Here is a 19,583-nt window from a genome sequence, read left to right on the forward strand (position 1 = left end):
AAATTTAAGAATCTATTAAGACAAAATTTAAAGCTTAGATTACCATTATATATAAAATTCATATATATATATATATATCTAATATATCAATTAATTTTTTAAATTCTTTATTCTGAATTTATTAAATACGAAATTAAAATTATATATTTATTAGACATAAAATTATAAGTTTCGTGGCATTATACATTCTTGAAACTTCACGATCAAAATTTAATTAGACATAATTGTCAAATTTAACTTAACTGATATCTGTATGTACTAAGGACTACGATTTGGTTTGAAATCATTTGTTCCAATTTTCACTTTAAAAAAAAAAGAAAAAAAGAAAAAAATGTTTGTAAAAGGAGGAAATAAAAAAAAAAGGGAGAAAAATTCATGTTCCTTGAGTTCTCTTTCTGACTGGTCTCTTATTCATTCATATGTGCCCGATCCGGCCAATTCAATTGAATCTCATCAAAATTCTTCGTATCGGTCCGGCAAGCTTGATCGCCGCCGATGGCTTTTTCACCCACAGCCGGTGGCCGGAGTTCCAGAGACACATCCATAGTCGTTCTGACACTCGAATCCGGCGAAGTCTATGTTGTTGCAAGTTTGTCTTCCAGGAACGACACCCAGCTGATCTACATCGATCCCACCACCGGCGCTCTTCGCTACCATGGGAAGCCTGGCCTTGACCTCTTCAAATCCGAGTCCCAGGCCATTGATTTCATTACCAACGGATCGCGATGGCTTTGCAAGTCATCCGTCCAAGCCAGAGCCATTTTAGGATACGTTGCCTTGGGCGGTTTTGGTTTACTCTTTGTCGCCACCAAGCTTTCCGCCAGTGTTCCGAATTTTCCCGGTGGAGGATGCATTTTCACGGTGCTGGAGAGTCAGTGCATCAAGGTCTCGCTGCAGAATCCGCAGGTTCAGGGAAAGGGGGAGATCAAGAACGTGCAAGAATTGGTTGAGCTTGATATTGATGGGAAACACTACTTTTGTGAATCGAGGGACATCACGAGGCCGTTCCCTAGCCGGATGCCGCTGGACAAGCCCGACGAAGAGTTCGTTTGGAACAGTTGGTTCTCGATGGCCTTCAAAAACATTGGGTTGCCACATCATTGCGTTACGCTTCTCCAGGTTTTGCTTCTCGCTTAATTCATCATCATCATCATCTCCATAATCTTTTACAGGTTTCTTGTATGTCGTAAATTGAGGCAGTTTTTGTACTGTTGTCTTAGTGGGTAATATTGTGTAGGGGTTTGCAGAGTGTCGAAGTTTTGGGAGTTCTGGTCAGATGGAAGGGATTGTCGCACTTATTGCTCGTCGAAGCAGGCTGCATCCTGGTACTCGATATTTGGCCAGAGGATTGAATTCGTGCTTCAGCACAGGTATTGTGGCGTTTGTTCATTACTAGAAAAGAATTAATTTCCCATTGTCATAATTCTCTGCTTCCTGTTTGTTCCTACTGTTTGTTGATTCGTTCCCTCTTTTCGGTAAGAAATATATTTAAGCGCCAAGTTACAAATACTCTAAATCTGACAGGAAACGAGGTTGAGTGTGAGCAATTGGTATGGATACCTAAAAAGCCTGGCCAGTGCACTCCTTTTAACACGTACATTTGGAGAAGGGGCACCATTCCAATTTGGTGGGGTGCAGAGCTGAAGATCACCGCTGCAGAAGCAGAAATATATGTTTCTGATTGTGAGCCTTACAAAGGGAGCGCTCAGTACTATCAGAGGCTGAATAAGAGATATGATGCTAGGAATATCGATGTTGTTGGTGGAGGAAATCAGAACAAAAAAGCTCTGGTTCCTATAGTATGCATAAATTTGCTTAGGTATGGAGAAGGAAAATCAGAATCTATTTTAGTCCAGCACTTTGAGGAATCTGTGAATTTTGTTAAATCATCGGGTAAACTTCCATGCACTAGAATTCATTTGATAAATTATGACTGGCATGCAAGCACAAAGTTAAAGGGCGAACAGCAAACAATTGAAGGGCTGTGGAAGCTTCTAAAAGGACCAACTATATCAATAGGTGTTTCTGAAGGGGATTATTTACCTTCCCGCTTACAGACTAAGGATTATAGAGGTGAAATCATACATAATGATGACTTTGAAGGTGATTTCTGTATAAGGTCACATCAAAATGGAGTCATACGATTTAACTGTGCTGATTCTTTGGATCGAACCAATGCCGCTAGTTATTTTGGTGCTCTCCAAGTCTTCATGGAGCAATGCAGGCGGCTAGGGATATCTTTAGATAATGACTGGGTAATGGGTTATCGTTCGATGGATACACCCAGTGGATATACAGCTCCACTGCCACCAGGCTGGGAAAAAAGGAGTGATGCCGTGACAGGGAAAACATATTATATCGATCATAATACTAGGACCACAACATGGACGCATCCTTGTCCTGATAAACCTTGGAAAAGATTTGATATGACATTTGAAGAATTCAAGAGATCAACAATTTTATTTCCAGTTTCTCAGTTAGCAGATTTGTTTTTGCTTGCTGGGGATATTCACGCCACCCTTTATACTGGTTCCAAAGCTATGCATAGCCAAATCCTTAACATATTCAATGAAGAAGCAGGAAAGTTTAAACAATTTTCGGCAGCACAAAATATGAAAATTACTTTGCAGAGAAGATATAAAAATGCAGTTGTTGACAGCTCTCGACAAAAGCAGCTGGAGATGTTTCTTGGAATGAGGCTTTTCAAACATCTTCCATCAATACCTATTCAGCCTCTTCATGTATGTTTTTGAGAATTTTCTGGACCATTTGGTCTTCTATCCAGTAATTGGAGAATTATGACTCATATTTGTTAATTATTTATCTATTTTTCTTCTTTAGGGGGTGTAGGGTGTGGAAGTCGTACGATTTTATTGTGCTTTTCATCTTAATGCAGTAGTTAATACATTAATATTTTTCCTATTTATAAAATAATTATCTTATTTTCTTGGGTGTTGGTTATGATCGACTCCATGTATTTTGTGAAAAATGAAATGAAATAATCAATATTTAGTAGAATTTGATATCTTTAGTGTAACTGTGTAGTTGAACAAAACTCTTCCTGTATGGTTATTTTAATATAGATGAATAGTTATTTTTAAGGCAGTTGATAACAAGACAATATAGTCTATTTTCTTGGCCCTTTGGATTCAACCGAGATACATGAGTTCAAGATGTTGTTAGAGCTCTATCATGGATTAAATATCATAAAATGCTTAGATCCCAGCTTTTGTAGGCTCAAATGGTGGTACTGGTTTTGAATCTCATGAACTTAGAAAGCCACTAAATTTGAGGCCAATGGACGTAATATGATTTATAACCCTCTTGTTGAGAAATGTTTTTCACCTCATGTTTATCCCAAAGTTATTAGCTTTTAAAAGAAGGTTCATTATTTAGGCTTCACAGGAAGCTTCCGTGTAGCTCCTTGGAACTATATCTTTAAAGAGGAGTTTGTGTTATAGCTATTCCTAGTCTACAATGTGACCCTTTTTTTTTGGTTATTGCCCTTGTATTACACATATGGTTATCACGTGTTACTTATGCTCCACTTTTCTGTTTCTTTGTGTTGATTGACATTATGGATTGGTGTAGGTACTCTCGCGAGCATCCAGTTTTTTACTTAAACCTGTTACCAACATGTTTCCAAGTTCTAATGGTGGAACTGGTCTTCTGAGTTTTAAGAAGAAAGACGAGATCTGGGTATTGGAAATTCTTTTCTTAACTGAATAATATGTTATAATGGAAACATGATAAATAGTCAAATTTACCATTAACCTTGGTGCTTGAGAATCTTGATGATTGGTTGGTCTTGCTTGCTGCCTTTTCATGAGATAATTGTGTACTTTGTCCTACAGGTTTTCCCGCAGGGTGCAGATGTTGTTGAACTGTTCATTTACCTAACCGAGCCTTGCCATGTTTGTCAGCTTCTTCTTACTGTATCTCATGGTGCAGATGATTCAACTTATCCTGCAACCGTGGATGTAAGAACTGGCCGTAATTTAGACGGACTTAAACTAATACTTGAGGTCTGTATTCTCTCCTAAAATTTTTCCTTTGTGCTTTATGATCATAGGGCTTCTTTTGATCAATGTCATGAGATGTAGGCTGATATATCCTCTGCATATTGCTTCTAGTTCTAGCTTTTATATATATATTTATATATTCTAGTAATAAATTAATTTAAATTCATAACAAGTTATCTACACCCATCTGTACTTGTGTCCAGAAATAGAATTACCGAATTTCACACAAAAGAAAAAATACATGAAGCTGCACATTGTGCCATCCATGTGTTCCTGCATGCTTGGACCGCTAGTATGTGTGCAAATGGTTAATATGAATGTGTGATTTTGTTGTTCATAAATAGCTTCGTTGGTTCCTGGCAGGGTGCTTCCATTCCTCAGTGTGAAAATGGGACAAACCTTCTAATAACCTTACCAGGGCCAATTAGTGCCGAGGATATGGCCATCACAGGGGCTGGTGCACGCCTCCATTCCCAAGACGCATCAACACTTCCATTATTATATGATTTTGAAGAACCAGAGGGTGAACTGGACTTCCTTACTCGTGTTGTCACCGTTACATTTTATCCTGCTGATTCTGGGAAAAGTTTAATGACACTTGGTGAGGTGAGAAGTGATAATTGGTTGAGTTACATAATCATTTTCTAGAGGCCATGTTGATGAGGGACCTGTAATAGTTAACTTGTTATCTTGATTATGGCAATGGATTTTAGAACCCCTTTTTTTCCTCTCTCTCTCTCTCTCAATGGATAGAAGCATATATCAAACTTTAATTCATCATTTCATTTGGTCTGTTTCTCTCTCCCTCTCTCTCTCTCTTTTCTTTTTCTGAAAAATCATTTGGTCTGCTTATACATATATACATAATATATACATACACATATATATACACATATACATACATACATACATACATATATACATATATACATATACATACATATAGACATATATATACATACATACATACATATGTACATATATTTTCCTTGTCTCATTTCTCTATCATATTTCTGTTTAGGATCAAAGAAATTTTGTTTGTCACCGGCCTAATGTTACATTGACATATTTTGAGGAAGTTGACCTTTATTATTATTATTTTAATTGCCGTAGCTCGTAATTTACATCTTTAGTAATTTTCTCTCACATCAATTTGTTTTTGTTTTTGTTTTGTTATTTCTTTATTATGTATTACTATTACGTTAGGATTTGCTCTTACTTATACTTTGTAATATATTTTACTTTGTTGACATATATTGTAGATAGAGATCCTTGGAGTTTCTCTTCCTTGGAGGGGAGTGTTCTATGACGAAGGACCTGGTGCAAGATTGGCGCACCTCACTAAAAAGAATTATAAGGAAATCAACCATCTTTCTTCTGGTTCAGGAACCAACCCATTTTTGGCCCCTTCAATAACTGAAGACATTTCCAAGCCAGTTAAAACAAGTTCTTCTGCAGACCCATTGGTTGACCTTTTGACTGGAGAAGTCACATTTCCAGATACAATTTCTCAACCAGTTAGTGGGCCTGTGGTTCATCAGGAGGATGACTTACTTGGTTTTCTGGACCAGCATGTTGGATTTCATGTAGCTGAAACCAACCACAAAGTTTCTTCTGCAGAAGATCCAAAGGTTACTGATAGTTCTTCCCAAGTGTACATAAATTGTCTTGTATCCCTTGCAGGACCTCGCATGGTATGTTTCATTTTTTTTGTTTTGTTTTGTCATCCTGATATCATTTTAAATGAGAGTGGTGCAATATTTAGATTCCAATTTTGGAGTTGCTTCAGAGTTGACAACCTCGTCTCACTTACAGATTATGGGCTAACCTACAAGCTAAGTGACAATAATGTAACTTCAAAACCGGCTAACCTAAAAGTAGATGATAGGAATCAAATAGCTAGATCATATCAGATACTTAGCTCATCTGAACAAATTGAGCAAAAATGAAAAGAAATAACAATAAGAAAAAAAATATAGAGAAGGATAATGGCCTCCTGTAATGCTATGTTCTGTGAGGGCTGAAAAGGAAAATATAAGGGAGCTTGCTTAGACAGTCAATTTGTTTGGAGTGAATTTTTGGTTGGTTACAAGAGGCAACAGATAGGGGAAAGGAAATTTTTGAACGAGGTTTTCAGCAAGGAATCAGCAGGCGGGAGCTTTCTTGAAAGCCATTTATTCATCTTGTATTAGGACTAGTCAGCACTTCAGTAATGATAACATTCCTTTAGCTCCAGATTCTATCAGACAATCTGACAATTTATTTTAAAATTTATGTTCCAAAAGGTTGAACTAAATACCTTTCTGGATGTTGATTATTGAGTTGGTGGTTTTTGAAATCAGGACGAACTAGGAAATTGTTGCTATGATAGGTAGTGGCAATATCTGTTAAGTTACGAAGAGACTGTGGCTTGCTTTGAAGTATGAAGTTTCTAGTATAAGTTTTGTGATTCCACTTAGTTTCAAGGTTTTCTTATGAACACCATCCATCAGATGTAGAATACTTGGGCCTGCCATTATTTGAATGGTATGTGTGTAAAAGATGGATTTTAGACATCTTTTCGAATAGAAGAATGAAGAGTATTTTTTATTCTGATCCTAATGTAATATATCTAGACAGATAATATTTATGCAATAATGTAGGAAAAGAAGCTCAGCTTCCAAGAAGCTATGAAGCTTGAAATTGAGCGCCTCCGGCTTAATCTTTCAGCTGCTGAGAGGGATAGAGCATTATTATCCACTGGAACTGATCCTGCTACTATAAATCCAAATCTATTGCTTGATGAGATGTATATTGGAAGGTTATGCAGATTGGCAAATAATCTTGCATTACTTGGGCACACTTATCTGGAAGACAAAATTACTGCTGCCATTGGTCTTGATAAAGTCGATGATCTCGTGGATTTCTGGAACATCACAGAAATTGGGGAGAGCTGTTTTGGTGGAACTTGTGAGGTGTGTGCTGAAATTAAAACACCAGTTCAATTTCCTTCTAAAGCATCCTCAGTGGCAGCTCCCCAACCTGTCTTGGTGTGCTCACAATGCCGGAGAAAGGTTTGTAAAGTATGCTGTGCTGGGAGAGGGGCTCAACTCCTGACAAGCTCTAGCTCAAGGGAAGTCCCAAACAGTGGTTATTCAAGCCAGGGAGGATCAGGTCATGGGAGCCGAATTGATGTCTCAAATGGTTTGGATAATATTCTCTGTAAGAAATGCTGTCCCAATGTTCTGCTTGATGCATTAATCTTGGACTATGTAAGGGGATTGATTAGTGAACGAAGAAATACCCGTGCTGATGATGCTGCATATGGAGCTCTGAACCAAGTGATTGGATCATCAGTAGGGGATTGGCTTTCTGGAAAGAATCTGCACTATGCTGGCCAAAGAGTGCATAAGGTCCTAAGAAGATTGCTTAATGGAGAAGAATCTGTAGCTGAATTTCCATTTGCCAGCATTCTGCACTCGGTAATATTTTTAATCTTACCGCACCACACAAGTTTTTTCCTATTACCTGTGACCTGTGTTGCATATGATTTTCTCAATCTACAAATGTAATTATGAGATTGTATTTTATATTTTACTTTTCAAACATTATCTTTTAAGTAACTATAACTATAACATTCACGATAGTGAGTGAGATATTTATTCTGGAAAAAAGTCTGACTTTACAATTAGGAGTAGAAGAATAAAAACTGCATTTTGGGTGGGGAAATGCTTGATTGAGTGGCGTTTGGCAACTTAAAATTACCAATATATATTGTTGAAATATTTAGTTGTCACCATTGCTTTTTCAAAAAGTTCACATTGTGGATAGGATAGCTCTATTGATGGACAACACCTTTCATTGGAAAGGCATGTCTCATAATGCTAGAAGCCATTGCAAAGCGATGGCCTCTTACAAAAGCTCGGTGGACATGAGTTCTGTCTTTAACTTTGCAATGAAAAGGGAGCCAAATTTTTGGAAGATGTCTTGGTTGGTGACAAATCACTCAAAGATTTCTTTTGCTAGATATGGAATATTTGTACTTTGTAGCTTTGTGGTTAGTTTAGAAGTTACTTCCATTGAACAGATTAGCTTTGAAGCAGAAATTGCTCACAATTTTCTGAATTCATTAGCATTGATATTATTACATAAGAGCCTTGCGTTCATAACAAAGTTAGTAAACTGCCTGCTGAATTTGGCATTGTTATTGGTTCCGTTGTCACCTTACATTCTGGAAGACATGATATGGAATGTGGTTTTGTTTTGTTTTTTTTTTTGTTTGAATTTAAAGTACTCTGTTTTAGAAAAAGGTAGTTCAAGAAACTCACAGTTTTGATCTCTTGAAAATTGTCTGATCATCTAACTTGCAAAAATCTTCCATTTTGTTGTCTTTGCAATTCACAATAAGTGGCAAGGTTCTGTGTTATTGTAGGTTGAAACAGCAGCGGATTCAGCACCAGTCTTGTCATTGCTTGCTCCCTTAGATTCTGGTTCATTATGTTCATATTGGAAAGCTCCTCCAACTGCTACCTCAGCTGAATTTGTTATTGTTCTTGGTTCCATTTCTGATGTTAGTGGGGTCATCTTGATTGTGAGCCCCTGTGGGTACTCTGCGGGAGACACTCCAATCGTAAGTACTGATATTTGTGTGCTTAATATGCTTCTTTGTTAGTGTGCTAGTGGTCAATGGTTTTATTTTTAGAAACTATTTGGCCATTTACATGAGAGTTTAGGTATTCCAGAAGTGTATCTTGCAAGGATCTAGTAATTGTGTCACTGCGGGATCACTTTGGATGGTGCTCAAGGACAACGAATCATTTTAACTGACAGTAGTATGCCATGACATATGTAACATTTGCAATGTGTAAGCTATATTGTTTTTGATGTATCTATTTGTTTTACGAGAATCAGCCTCTGCTTTTACGTAATTTTGCGTTTGATATCATGTTTCTGTTACAACTTTATAGAACCGGGATGCTTTATTATGAAAGTGTGCATGTATCACTTGTTATACGTACCATGCAACTGATGGCCCCAAAATGTGATTGTATATATCGATTTTCTGTTACCACCATGGGCAGTATATCGTCAACATTTTATAAAGTGAAAGAAATGCAAAATCCAAAGTACCAAGTAATTTGTTTTGCTTCTACAAAATTACATGTTTTGTTGATTTTTAAAAAAATGAGATGACACGTTTTTATGGGTGTAAAATTTAAATCATGAATTTAGAATATATTATTACCGTGCTTTGGAATCTTGGTGGGGATTGAATTCTTGTCAGATTGAGACTTGCACTCTTCTCTCATTGCAGGTACAAATCTGGGTGAGTAATTTTATTCACAAGGAAGAAAGGTCGTATGTTGGGAAGTGGGATGTCCAATCCTTGATTCCATCTTCATTTGATTTTTCTGGGCCAGAAAAAGAATACAGCGACGATACAGCACCTAGGCATGTCCGATTTACCTTTAAAAATCCTGTTAGATGCCGAATGATTTGGATGACACTACGCCTTCAACGCCCTGGCTCCAGTTCTGTTAACTATGACAGAGATTTTAACCTCTTGTCTCTTGATGAAAATCCTTTTGCACCAGTTAATCCACAGATTAATCGACGTGCCTCATTTGGAGGATCAAGTGATGCCATTCCTTGTCTTCATGCTAAAAGAATTATTGTAGTTGGAATCCCTGTGAGAAAAGAGACGGGCCTCGAATCATCTTCAGGCTCTGATCAAATGACTAACCGAACCTGGTTGGAGAGAGCCCCTCAAGTAAGGAGATTCAAGGTAGAAATCCTGTATGGCCTATAAATCTATAATGTCTTAATCTTTATGGCATCTTTCAAAATTCCTTTAATACTAATATTCTGGTAACTGTCCTTTTGTTTTCTTGAGGTTCCAATTGAAGCTGAAAGGGTTATGGACAATGATCTTGTCTTGGAACAGTATCTATCTCCAGCTTCCCCATTGATTGCTGGGTTCCGTCTGGAGGCTTTTAGCGCAATAAAACCTCGAGTTACCCATTCACCTTCTTCAAATGCACAAATCTGGGATGCATCAGTTACATTTTTAGAAGATAGACACATCTATCCTGCTGTATTGTATCTTCAAGTTTCCGTTGTCCAGGTAATTAATAGTCTTTTTTTGGTATACAGCTTTAACATAGAAACATCTGTAGTTAGAATACAATCGATTAACTGTTTTTCATGGACAACAATATTGCTTAGAAGGATCTTATTTTCTCATTTCCAAGCATGGTTTGTGCTTCCCATCTCGTCATGAACAAATTTTTTGTTCTGTTGTTGAGTTTATTTAGGTTTTCTAAAATCTCTCAAATAAGAAACAGAAACTTGATAAAATTTTCTCATTTGAGAGATTCTCATCTGATGATGAGCATCTTTGCTCAAGGGCATTACATATATATATTTTTTCCTATGAAGTTACTTAGTACTCCAATCATGGTGATTTAGCAGTCATTTTAGTATATGTCAAAGTGAGCTTGGCTCAACGATATTGACATATGCTCCATCCTTAGAGGTTGGAGATTGAATCCTCTACCATGCAGTTAGTTGTACTAAAAAAGAAGGCAGTCATTTCAGTATGATTGCAATCATGGAGGTTTCATTTCATTGAAAATGGTTGGCATGACTTTTACAGGAGCCCAATAGTGTAGTAACTGTTGCAGAGTACCGACTACCAGAAGCAAAGGTTGGAACAGGATTTTACTTCGATCTTCCTAGACTCGTACAAACAAGGAGGATTATATTCAAACTTCTTGGAGACGTTGCAGCGTTTTCCGATGACCCAGCGGAACAAGATGATTCTGGATTGAGGACTTTTGCAGCAGGGTTGTCATTGTCCAATAGAATTAAGCTATATTACTATGCAGACCCATATGAACTTGGGAAATGGGCAAGTCTTTCAGCTGTTTGATGCTTAGATGTTGCCCTTACTGCCAAGAGGAAAAGAAAAAAGCAAAAAATGGGTTTTGTGATTGATTGTGTTATTCGATTCCATTCTTTGTTGTGATGCCAATATGTAATCCAATATTCTTTTACCTAATAATACAAAAAATTAGGAAATTAGAAGAAAAGTTCTATTTGCTTCGGGAATAGGTCTGTACTTGTGTGAATATATCAATGCTCAAGATTTTGATCCTTTGAGCTGGGAATGAGTATAAAAGAAAGTCTTGTTTGTTTAGGTCTTCCAGGACATTTGATATTCGAGTGAAATATTTTATGGCACAAAGGGGCCTTAGATGTCCATTCATGCTTTTTATTAAATAAAATTTTCTTCCTCTTGTATTTTGAACATTATATTTTTCAATTCACTCTATTAATTATTTCGAGCATTTGTCTTTGAGCAGCAATAATAATAATAATAATAATAAAAATTATTATTATTATTATTATTATTATTACGGAAAAAAAATATATGCTTTTGAATTAAAAAAAAAAAAAGCTTGAGAGGTCACTAAACTCTCTTATGTTAGCTAAAAACATATATGCCTTTTGAATTGAAAAAATAATTGTTACAAAAAAAGGTCGAGGGGTCAAATGAAATAATAATAATAAAATTTCTTTCCTCATTATAAAATTTTCTCTCTATTTTAACCATACTTGCTTTGGCTAAGACAATTTAATTCAATTATCATAAAATTACTTAAATGTGCTAGAGTATTACTTATATGGTTAAAATATATTTTTGGTCCTTGAGATTTGAAGTTTATGTTTATTTGGTCCATAAAATTTTAAAACAAACATTTTTAGTTCCAACATTTGCTAAATACTTCTAAATGGTCCTTAACTTGGCTTTAAGTTAACGGAATGTTTACTAAATCATTATGTGTTATGTAGACGTTAGTTGTGTTTGATGATGTGTAAATTATTGGATTAGTTGGAAAATATATTAAAATTTAACTTAACAAATAAAGAAAAGTTATTTAAAAAATTTAAAAGCTTTAAAATATACCGCTTCATGTGGCCTAGCCTCCCTTTGTTGTACGAAAAGAGGTTGAAGCATTAGAGTGGTGTTATTGCTAACTTGCTGTCATCGACTGCTTGTTTGCCGTCCACCAGTACTCGTCATCGTGTTTTCCGTCCTCCTCCACCGATCTCGGCAGCTGATTCTTCAACTAGTCATATGCCACACAGGATTCTCCACTATCGATTAGTCATCTATTTTAATGCATATTATACACCATTTTATTTTATTTTATTTCTTTGAGTACACGAAAGAAGACAAGAGAACAATAAGACAAAACAAATCAAAATGGTAGGAATGGTAACCGGTGAATAAGATTTAATCAAACTAATTTAAAACTTTCTACTACTAGATAAATAATTTAAATAATAAATTCATATAATTTTTTTTTTTAAAAAATAGGTGATATTATTATACAACTACAAAGGGGATCCCACAGCTCGGGATCAAGGCATCAAAGCAACAAAGCACAAGCAAAAACAGGGCAATAAAACCAAAACAAAGCCAACAGGATAAGAACCCAAGGTGAAAGACAGAGAAAAGAACCCAAAACCCCACAAACTAGGGGCTACAACACCCCTATCAATTATAAGCACTTTTATATATATAAATCTATTTATCGCTAAAGACATTAATCAGGAAAACAAAGAATAACGTGAAGTTCAAAAAGAAAAAAAATCCGTACACACACTAGATAAGACTAAGAAGGTCAATCTGCCAGGAAGTAGCACGGGCACGAACCGTAGAGACCATAAGGTGAACCAGAGTAGACACCCACCTTGGTCAACCTCCATGCAGCTGCCGATTAAGCTCCTACCAGATGTAGTATATGGAAGCACACCAGAAAACACGGAACAACTTACTACGCACCCCCTTACCCGACCCCACTCTGCACAACCAACTCAACTCTACATCCTAACCAGCCACCCGATGCGTCGAACCCAACTGACGCAACACACTAGACCACACCTCTCTCCCACATCCACACTCAAAAAATAAATGATCCCGCGACTCCACACCTCCCCCACACAGAAGACACCCCCCCTCTGACAACACACCCAACTCCTCAACCAATCCGCGTACCTAACCTGTCCCTCACTACTAACCATGCACAAAAGGAGTGACACGGAATACCATCCCCCGCCTACAAAATACCAGCCCACGACACCCTAGGGCGACGAGGACGTATACTCTCCCAAGCACTAGTGATAGAAAACCAACCACTAGCATCCGACACCCAAACCCAATAATCCTCTCCCCTCACCCTTGGCCCCACTGCCTGGATAACATCCCAGATCTCAAGCAGTTCCGTAGGCCACCTCCAACCTCCCTCACCATCCATGAACTCTGACAACTGCGCTTCCAAACTACTTCTTGCATCATAAACCACCGTAGACCCATATGATTCCAAAATTGCACCCCTCGGCAGTCAAGGATCCCACCAAACAAAACAAGACCGTCCATCGCCAATCATCAAGCGAATCAGATATTTGAATCTATCTCTACTTCGCAAGATAGCCCTCAAGCACCAAGACCTCCCAACCTCAATCCGAACAGTCCACAACGACTGCCTACGCAAAACATACGCCTCCACTCACCCCACCCAAAGTGACCCCGACTTAATTAAGATAAGCCAAAGCAGCTTCATAATAGCAGCCTAGTTCCAAGAGGCCACATGCTTCACACCCAACCCCCCCTCTCCCAACGGCAAGCAAACCTCATCCCACGCCACCCGTGCACCACCCAGACTCACTACACTACCCTTTCATAAATAACTACATAACAGACGATCCACCTCATGAGTTACACACGCAGGAAACACGAAGATGCTACACCAAAAAACCTGAAAGGACTGTAAAATAGACCTAACAAGCTGCAACCTCTTAGCAAAGCAGAGGGACCTCGCTGCCCAGCTTCTAATACGAGCTGTAATCATCTGTATCAAAGGCGCACAATCCACAGCCCTCAACCGACCCGCCAATAAAGGTAAACCCAGATACCTAACAGGCAATGAACCAAGAGAGACACCCATATATGCAGCTAGTTCCTCCGCCTCCCCCGACTCCACACTCGCAACAAACATGGAACTCTTCCCAACATTTGCAACTAACCTAGACAGCTCTGCAAACTCTGTCAATACCTTCCTCACAAACTTCAAAGAATCTCTCTCAGCTGCACAGAAAATCATCAAATCGTCTGCAAAAGCCAAATGAGTTAGGCCCAAACACTCACACCGATCATGGAACCTAAACCACACAGGAGGTTTATTCAACAACCTAGACAAGACCTCTATCACCATCACAAACAAAAAAGGAGACAGTGGGTCCTCCTGCTCAACCCCTTCCTACCAGGAAAAAATCCTTCAAGGGAACCATTAATCATCATAGAGAACTTAGGTGAAGTAACACAAGCCCTCACAGAACTTACAAACTGAAGGGGTGTACCTATAGCCAACAACACACCAAACAGAAAATCTCAATTCACCGAATCATAAGCCTTCTGAAAGTCTACCTTTAGCACACAACGCGGCTTTCCTCTGCCCTTCTTGTAGTTCCCCACGAGCTCCTGACACAATAAAATGTTATCGAAAATTGACCTACCCGGAACAAACGTAGACTGATTACCATTAATGAAATCAGGCAACCACAACCGCAATCTCTCAACTAAGATCCTCGAGATACACTTATACATAACATTGCAACATGAAATAGGATGGAACTCCTCCATACGTTCAGCTCCCCGCCTCTTAGGGATGAGAGTAATAGCAGTAGAATTAACTTCACCAGGCAAGTAACATGTCTAAAAAAAATTCAGCACAACGCCACAAAAATCATCTTCAACCACACTCCAAGTAGCTCTATAAAAATCCACCGAAAACCCATCAGGCCCAGGAGCCTTCCTAGACTTCATCGAGAACAAAGCCTTCTGAATTTCATCCCGACTCACTGGCTGACTAAGGTCCTCCACCCCCTCCTTGGGCCAGCTAAACTACACAATATCCCCAATTCGGGCAGTAAGATCCCTATACCCCATATGCTGAGCCCCTAAGCAACCCCGAAAGAAATCTATTGCCATCCTTGCCACCCTGTCATGCACCGTCTAGCGAGTCCCCCCAACATCCACGACTGTAAACAAGCCACTACAGCTGCGACGAGAATGGACACAGCGATGGAAAAAAGCTGTGTTCATATCACCTAACTCCAGCCACCTGACTCTAGCCTTCTGCCGGAGCGACGCCTCCTCCAATCTCGCCACTGACCAGAACACCTCAGTGGCCCGAGCCGCCTCCGCACACATCGACTCTGAATCAGGATTCCTTTCTACCGCAGCCTGAGCAGTCTCCATAACCTACCTAGCCGCCCGTACCTCATCAGTTAACACAGAGATCCGCCTACCAAACAAAGCACGAAAAACCCGCTTCACTGCCTTCAAATTACGCACAAAACTAACCATAGGAGACACTTCCTCAGACCTTCTCCACACGGACCTGATAGTATCAAGAAAACCCTTTGCCTTCGCCCAATGAGAAAAATAACGAAACTAGGGGGCGGCCTACTCCTCGTCTCCCCTGTAGAAACCAGAAAAGGGCTATGATCAGAAATCCCCCACTGACCAACTCTAACCTCCGAATACAGAAAAGCTACCTTCCACGCCTCATTGGACAAGCATCGATCCAAACGGTGCAAAATACCATTCCCCTGAAGTTTACTAGTCCAGGTAAACCAGTTACCTGTCACACCTAACTCAACCAGATCCACCTCCAATAACACCCCATCAAACTCCTCCATCTCCCTCAAGCTAGGGCAACCACCAAAATCCTCCGAGCTACTACGAATAGCATTAAAATCCCCCAAAACAACTCCAGAAAGCTGCCATGAGGCACACACATCAATCAACTAAGACCACAAGTTCCTCCTCTCACTCACGTGATTAGATGCATATACAACACCAATATGTACCCTAGCACTAGATACAATATCCACTAAGGTTTCATAAATGAATTAATCCCCACTGACATCAATAGAAAAATCATAGACACTCTTCCGCTACATCATCCAGATCCTCCCAACTCCCTGCGCACTATAGCTACACACACAACTTCAAGCATCACCAAACCTACCCATCACCATACCAAAATTCTCACGACGAACCCTCGCCTCAAGTAAACAACAGAAAGTAACAGATGAGGAAGCTAGAAAGTCTGCCACCACTATACACTTGATAGGGTCATTCAACCCCCTAACATTCCAGGAACACCAAATCATGAATCTTGCAATAGAGCACACCTACAATTTCTCACTAGGCCTTTGCCCAAACTCCCGCACATCCCATCCATAACAAACAACGGATTAGGATCTGCCTACACTAGTGCCAAAGCCAACGAGTCTCCCCCCTTATCACACAAAACATTAAACTGATTACGATCATCAGCATGCTTTACAAACCCCGTTATTCCAGGGGACCCATAAACATCAAATTCATCAAATTCATGCAACCTAAAATAGCCAAATAATTAAAACATTAACCTTTAAGCACCTAATTTGATTTTAATAAAAAGATTGGTATGAGATATGTAAAGATCCATTCAACCAACCTAATTAATTTAAGGAACAAATATTGCAATTAATTTCATGCAATGAAATATAACAACAAATTAATTACAAAATTAAATTAGGAGAGAGATAGAGAAGTTAACATCGAAGATTTATAGTTATTCGGCACAACCGGCTTACGTCCACTTCCCAAGCTCGTCTTGGATACTTTACTAGAAGTCTTTTGACTCTTTCCACGGTTTAGAGTCAAATCGCTATAACGTTATTTTTCGGACACAAAAACAAACTCGATAATTTTCACAGTTGGGGATCAAACCGTTACAACGACTCTTTTTCTAATATCAAGAGCAATCCTTATAAAATGTTTGTAAAAATAAAGAGCAAACTTGACAAACTCTCTACAAGTGTGGATTCACAAATTTTAGCTCACAATAAATTAATCCTCATAATATATAAGATATATCACTTAAGAATTAGATGAAAAGAAGCAAAGTGAAGCTTAGAGAGAATAACAATGATGGCTTTGAGGATTGTATAAATGTGTAATAGTTATGGTAATTTGGAGAAGAAAATGTGTTTAAATAAAGAGACAAGTTGGTAAAAATCACATTTAATTTGAGCGAATGATAGAGATTTAAACTCAACTAGCCGTTAGACACAAACAAAAAATAATATAAGCTTGTTTCGACCATATCTTCTTTGTTTGAGATCCGATTTAGGTGATTCAAATTGCGTTGAAATGATTGTTCCGAGCTCTACGTAATGAATACTTCAAAATACTTAAATTATTAATAAAAAAAATCAGGTTTGTTATCATCAAAATATTAATTAATTAATTACTTAATTAATTAAGGATTAAGGACAAAAAAACCAACAATCTCCCATTTTTTATGATGACAAACAACTTAAGAAAAATGAAATCCAAAGTAAAGTCTGATATGAAATATGTTTGTGATGCATAATCAACACACATATGACTACATATGTTCGTGATGCATAATTAACACACATACGATTTCAATTCATTTGAACCAAGAGATATATTCAATAACAACATGCTTTCATTTTTCTTATTACCTCTCCCTTTTTTGGAATCAATCAAAAAAGGATAATTAAGAAAAATAAATAATGACATAAAAGTTCTCTGTAAAACATGAACACATAATTTGCATTTCTTCTCCTGCTTACATGCCTTCTAAAAGAAATATAACAAGCAACAACATTGTAAATTTTAGAGGCATCATAAAGAATCAACCAACTTTAGGCTAATTCTATTTAAGACTAATTTCACAAATTTCTCCCTATTTTGAAATCAATAGAACACTCCTTCTTAATAAGGGATAAAAATACATTAGCACATAATTCAATTTGAGGGTAGAAATATCAATAACTCTCCCTAAACGGATAAACAATAAGAATAAGAGAGTCACACAACAATAAATTAATATGAGAATCAATTTCATTCATACATGAAATTCATATATAAAAAGATATAAATGTGTATAACTCCTCTAAAATCAAGGATTCTCCATTTAATAATAAATCAATAAGAACCAAGGAGATAAAATCATTTAAGTAAAATTCAAGCAATTGGGATACCAAAATGTCAATTATTAGAAAATAAGCATCAATGGTTTAAAAACAAACAATGATACCAAATAATAGCAAAGTCACATTAGCAAATAAATAAATGTCAATAGATAGATAAATGCCAAATATTAATTCATAAGATGTCAAATTCTAATCTTTCAAAACCATTCAAGAGATATAATTTCCATTTAGATACCGAAAGAATAATTATCTCAATAATTCAAAAATTAAGAGTTACCAAAATAAGTCATTTCCTTTCTTGGATTCAAGCAAGCCATATCTAGTTGCTCTAATTTGAATTAAATCCTCATTTGAAGTTCAAGCAACAATTGTTTCTTGAATCATACCTACAAAGAAAGCTCAACCAAAAGATTTTGGTACCCATTTCTTGGGTCCTTCATTGTTAATGAGCAAAGATTTTGGGACTCATTTTAAATTAATTCCAACATTACTAGTATTGACTCTTGGTCCTAAAACTCGCAGTTTGTAAAGTTAAACATATTCTATTATCAATAAAGATGTTATTCAATATTTCTTTAATAAAGTTGTTATTGAATCTTTAAATTGCATTCGTAAAGTCTAAATCCAATAAACTAAGATCCATGACTATTACATGAATATTTGAACTTTATGTAGAGACATAAAAATGGATCAAGTTCGAGTAAATAGTCAAAACGGTCTATAGTATATGATTAAGGTTGAGTGTTTTATTTTGGTAACACTATTAGATGCGACCTACTTTGTAGTTGTTACAAGTTGATGTAAAGATACTACAAACGAAGTGATTCTGATTCGTTCATGTATTGACATGAGGAGTGAGGACGATGAGTTTGCATAAGAACGGACCAAGAAAAAGTCACTTTTACTTTATAACGATGTTTACTGTTTAAGACTGACTATTTCCCTTAGATGACCTAAGTAACTCGATCTTAATCCTGAGCTAACTATGAACTCATGTTTATTCGGGATTATCCTTAGATTTGTATAGGTGAGGGTTGACTCAACACCCTCCCATTTCAGGGGTAAGATCGGGTAGATAGCTGGGGACATACAGTGCAAGACGAAATTCACGCCTACCCGATTTAAGGATAGGAGAAAGGTTGTTCTCTTAAGTATTGAATCCAGGTCTTGAACAACGAGCTCTACCCTCTCTTTGGCCCAAGAGAGATCCGATTTAGTGATTGAATCATAAACCAATTGTTCATTAGAGGATCAGTAGGAACTTAAGGAGCAAGACATAATATCGGGGGTAAAACAGCATATTGACCTAGTCGTTATTATGAGCAACCTGTGAATGGTCGACTTACTAGTTATGGTTAAATCATATGGACACAAATATATCTACAGTGAGGAGAGTGAACCTATCGAGCTATAGTGGAGTGACTTGAGAGTTAACGAATGCTGATTAATTTGGTCTAAAGAGTTTTAGCCAATTAATCTTAAATCGTTGAAGCTCAT

At 37.5% G+C, this 19,583-nt stretch overlaps 2 protein-coding genes across 3 annotated transcripts; one reads left to right on the forward strand and one right to left on the reverse strand.

The window, feature by feature from the left end:
- Positions 1-333: 333 nt before the first annotated feature.
- On the forward strand, positions 334-11,310 carry LOC120084454 (putative phosphoinositide phosphatase SAC9). 2 transcript variants are annotated; one of them, XM_039040236.2, is made up of 12 exons: positions 334-1,119; positions 1,238-1,370; positions 1,525-2,741; positions 3,592-3,699; positions 3,855-4,025; positions 4,386-4,628; positions 5,285-5,716; positions 6,665-7,483; positions 8,434-8,631; positions 9,316-9,786; positions 9,895-10,125; positions 10,657-11,310. In XM_039040236.2, the coding sequence occupies exons 1-12, from the start codon at positions 496-498 to the stop codon at positions 10,930-10,932; spliced, it is 4,923 nt and encodes a 1,640-aa protein (XP_038896164.1). In that variant the 5' UTR covers positions 334-495; the 3' UTR covers positions 10,933-11,310. The 2 variants fall into 2 exon arrangements, with proteins under 2 accessions (XP_038896164.1, XP_038896165.1); XM_039040237.2 differs by having other exon boundaries at positions 338-1,119; positions 1,248-1,370.
- Positions 11,311-13,126: 1,816 nt separating this feature from the next.
- Positions 13,127-15,327, reverse strand: LOC150034242 (uncharacterized). The gene is made up of 6 exons (XM_090317277.1): positions 15,100-15,327; positions 14,824-14,970; positions 14,583-14,781; positions 14,331-14,426; positions 13,826-14,178; positions 13,127-13,336 (listed from the first exon to the last, which is right to left on the reverse strand). Exons 1-6 carry the CDS (start codon positions 15,325-15,327, stop codon positions 13,127-13,129), a joined length of 1,233 nt encoding a protein of 410 aa, XP_090173403.1.
- Between the last annotated feature and the right edge of the window lie 4,256 nt (positions 15,328-19,583).

The sequence above is a fragment of the Benincasa hispida genome, chromosome 9, assembly GCF_027475165.1.
Source record: "Benincasa hispida cultivar pf3 chromosome 9, pf3_genome.v1.1, whole genome shotgun sequence".
Taxonomy (NCBI): Eukaryota; Viridiplantae; Streptophyta; class Magnoliopsida; order Cucurbitales; family Cucurbitaceae; genus Benincasa; species Benincasa hispida.

Coding starts and splice junctions, on each gene's coding strand:
- LOC120084454 (XM_039040236.2), top strand. CDS start 496: ATGGCTTTTTCACCCACAGCCGGTGGCCGGAGTTCCAGAGACACATCC. Junction 4,629..5,284: donor GTTTAATGACACTTGGTGAG/GTGAGAAGTGAT, acceptor CATATATTGTAG/ATAGAGATCCTTGGAGTTTC. Junction 8,632..9,315: donor CTGCGGGAGACACTCCAATC/GTAAGTACTGAT, acceptor CTCTCATTGCAG/GTACAAATCTGGGTGAGTAA.
- LOC150034242 (XM_090317277.1), bottom strand. CDS start 15,327: ATGGAGACTGCTCAGGCTGCGGTAGAAAGGAATCCTGATTCAGAGTCG. Junction 14,427..14,582: donor TCAGTCTACGTTTGTTCCGG/GTAGGTCAATTT, acceptor TGTTGGCTATAG/GTACACCCCTTCAGTTTGTA. Junction 13,337..13,825: donor CTATTTTACAGTCCTTTCAG/GTTTTTTGGTGT, acceptor TTGGAAGCGCAG/TTGTCAGAGTTCATGGATGG.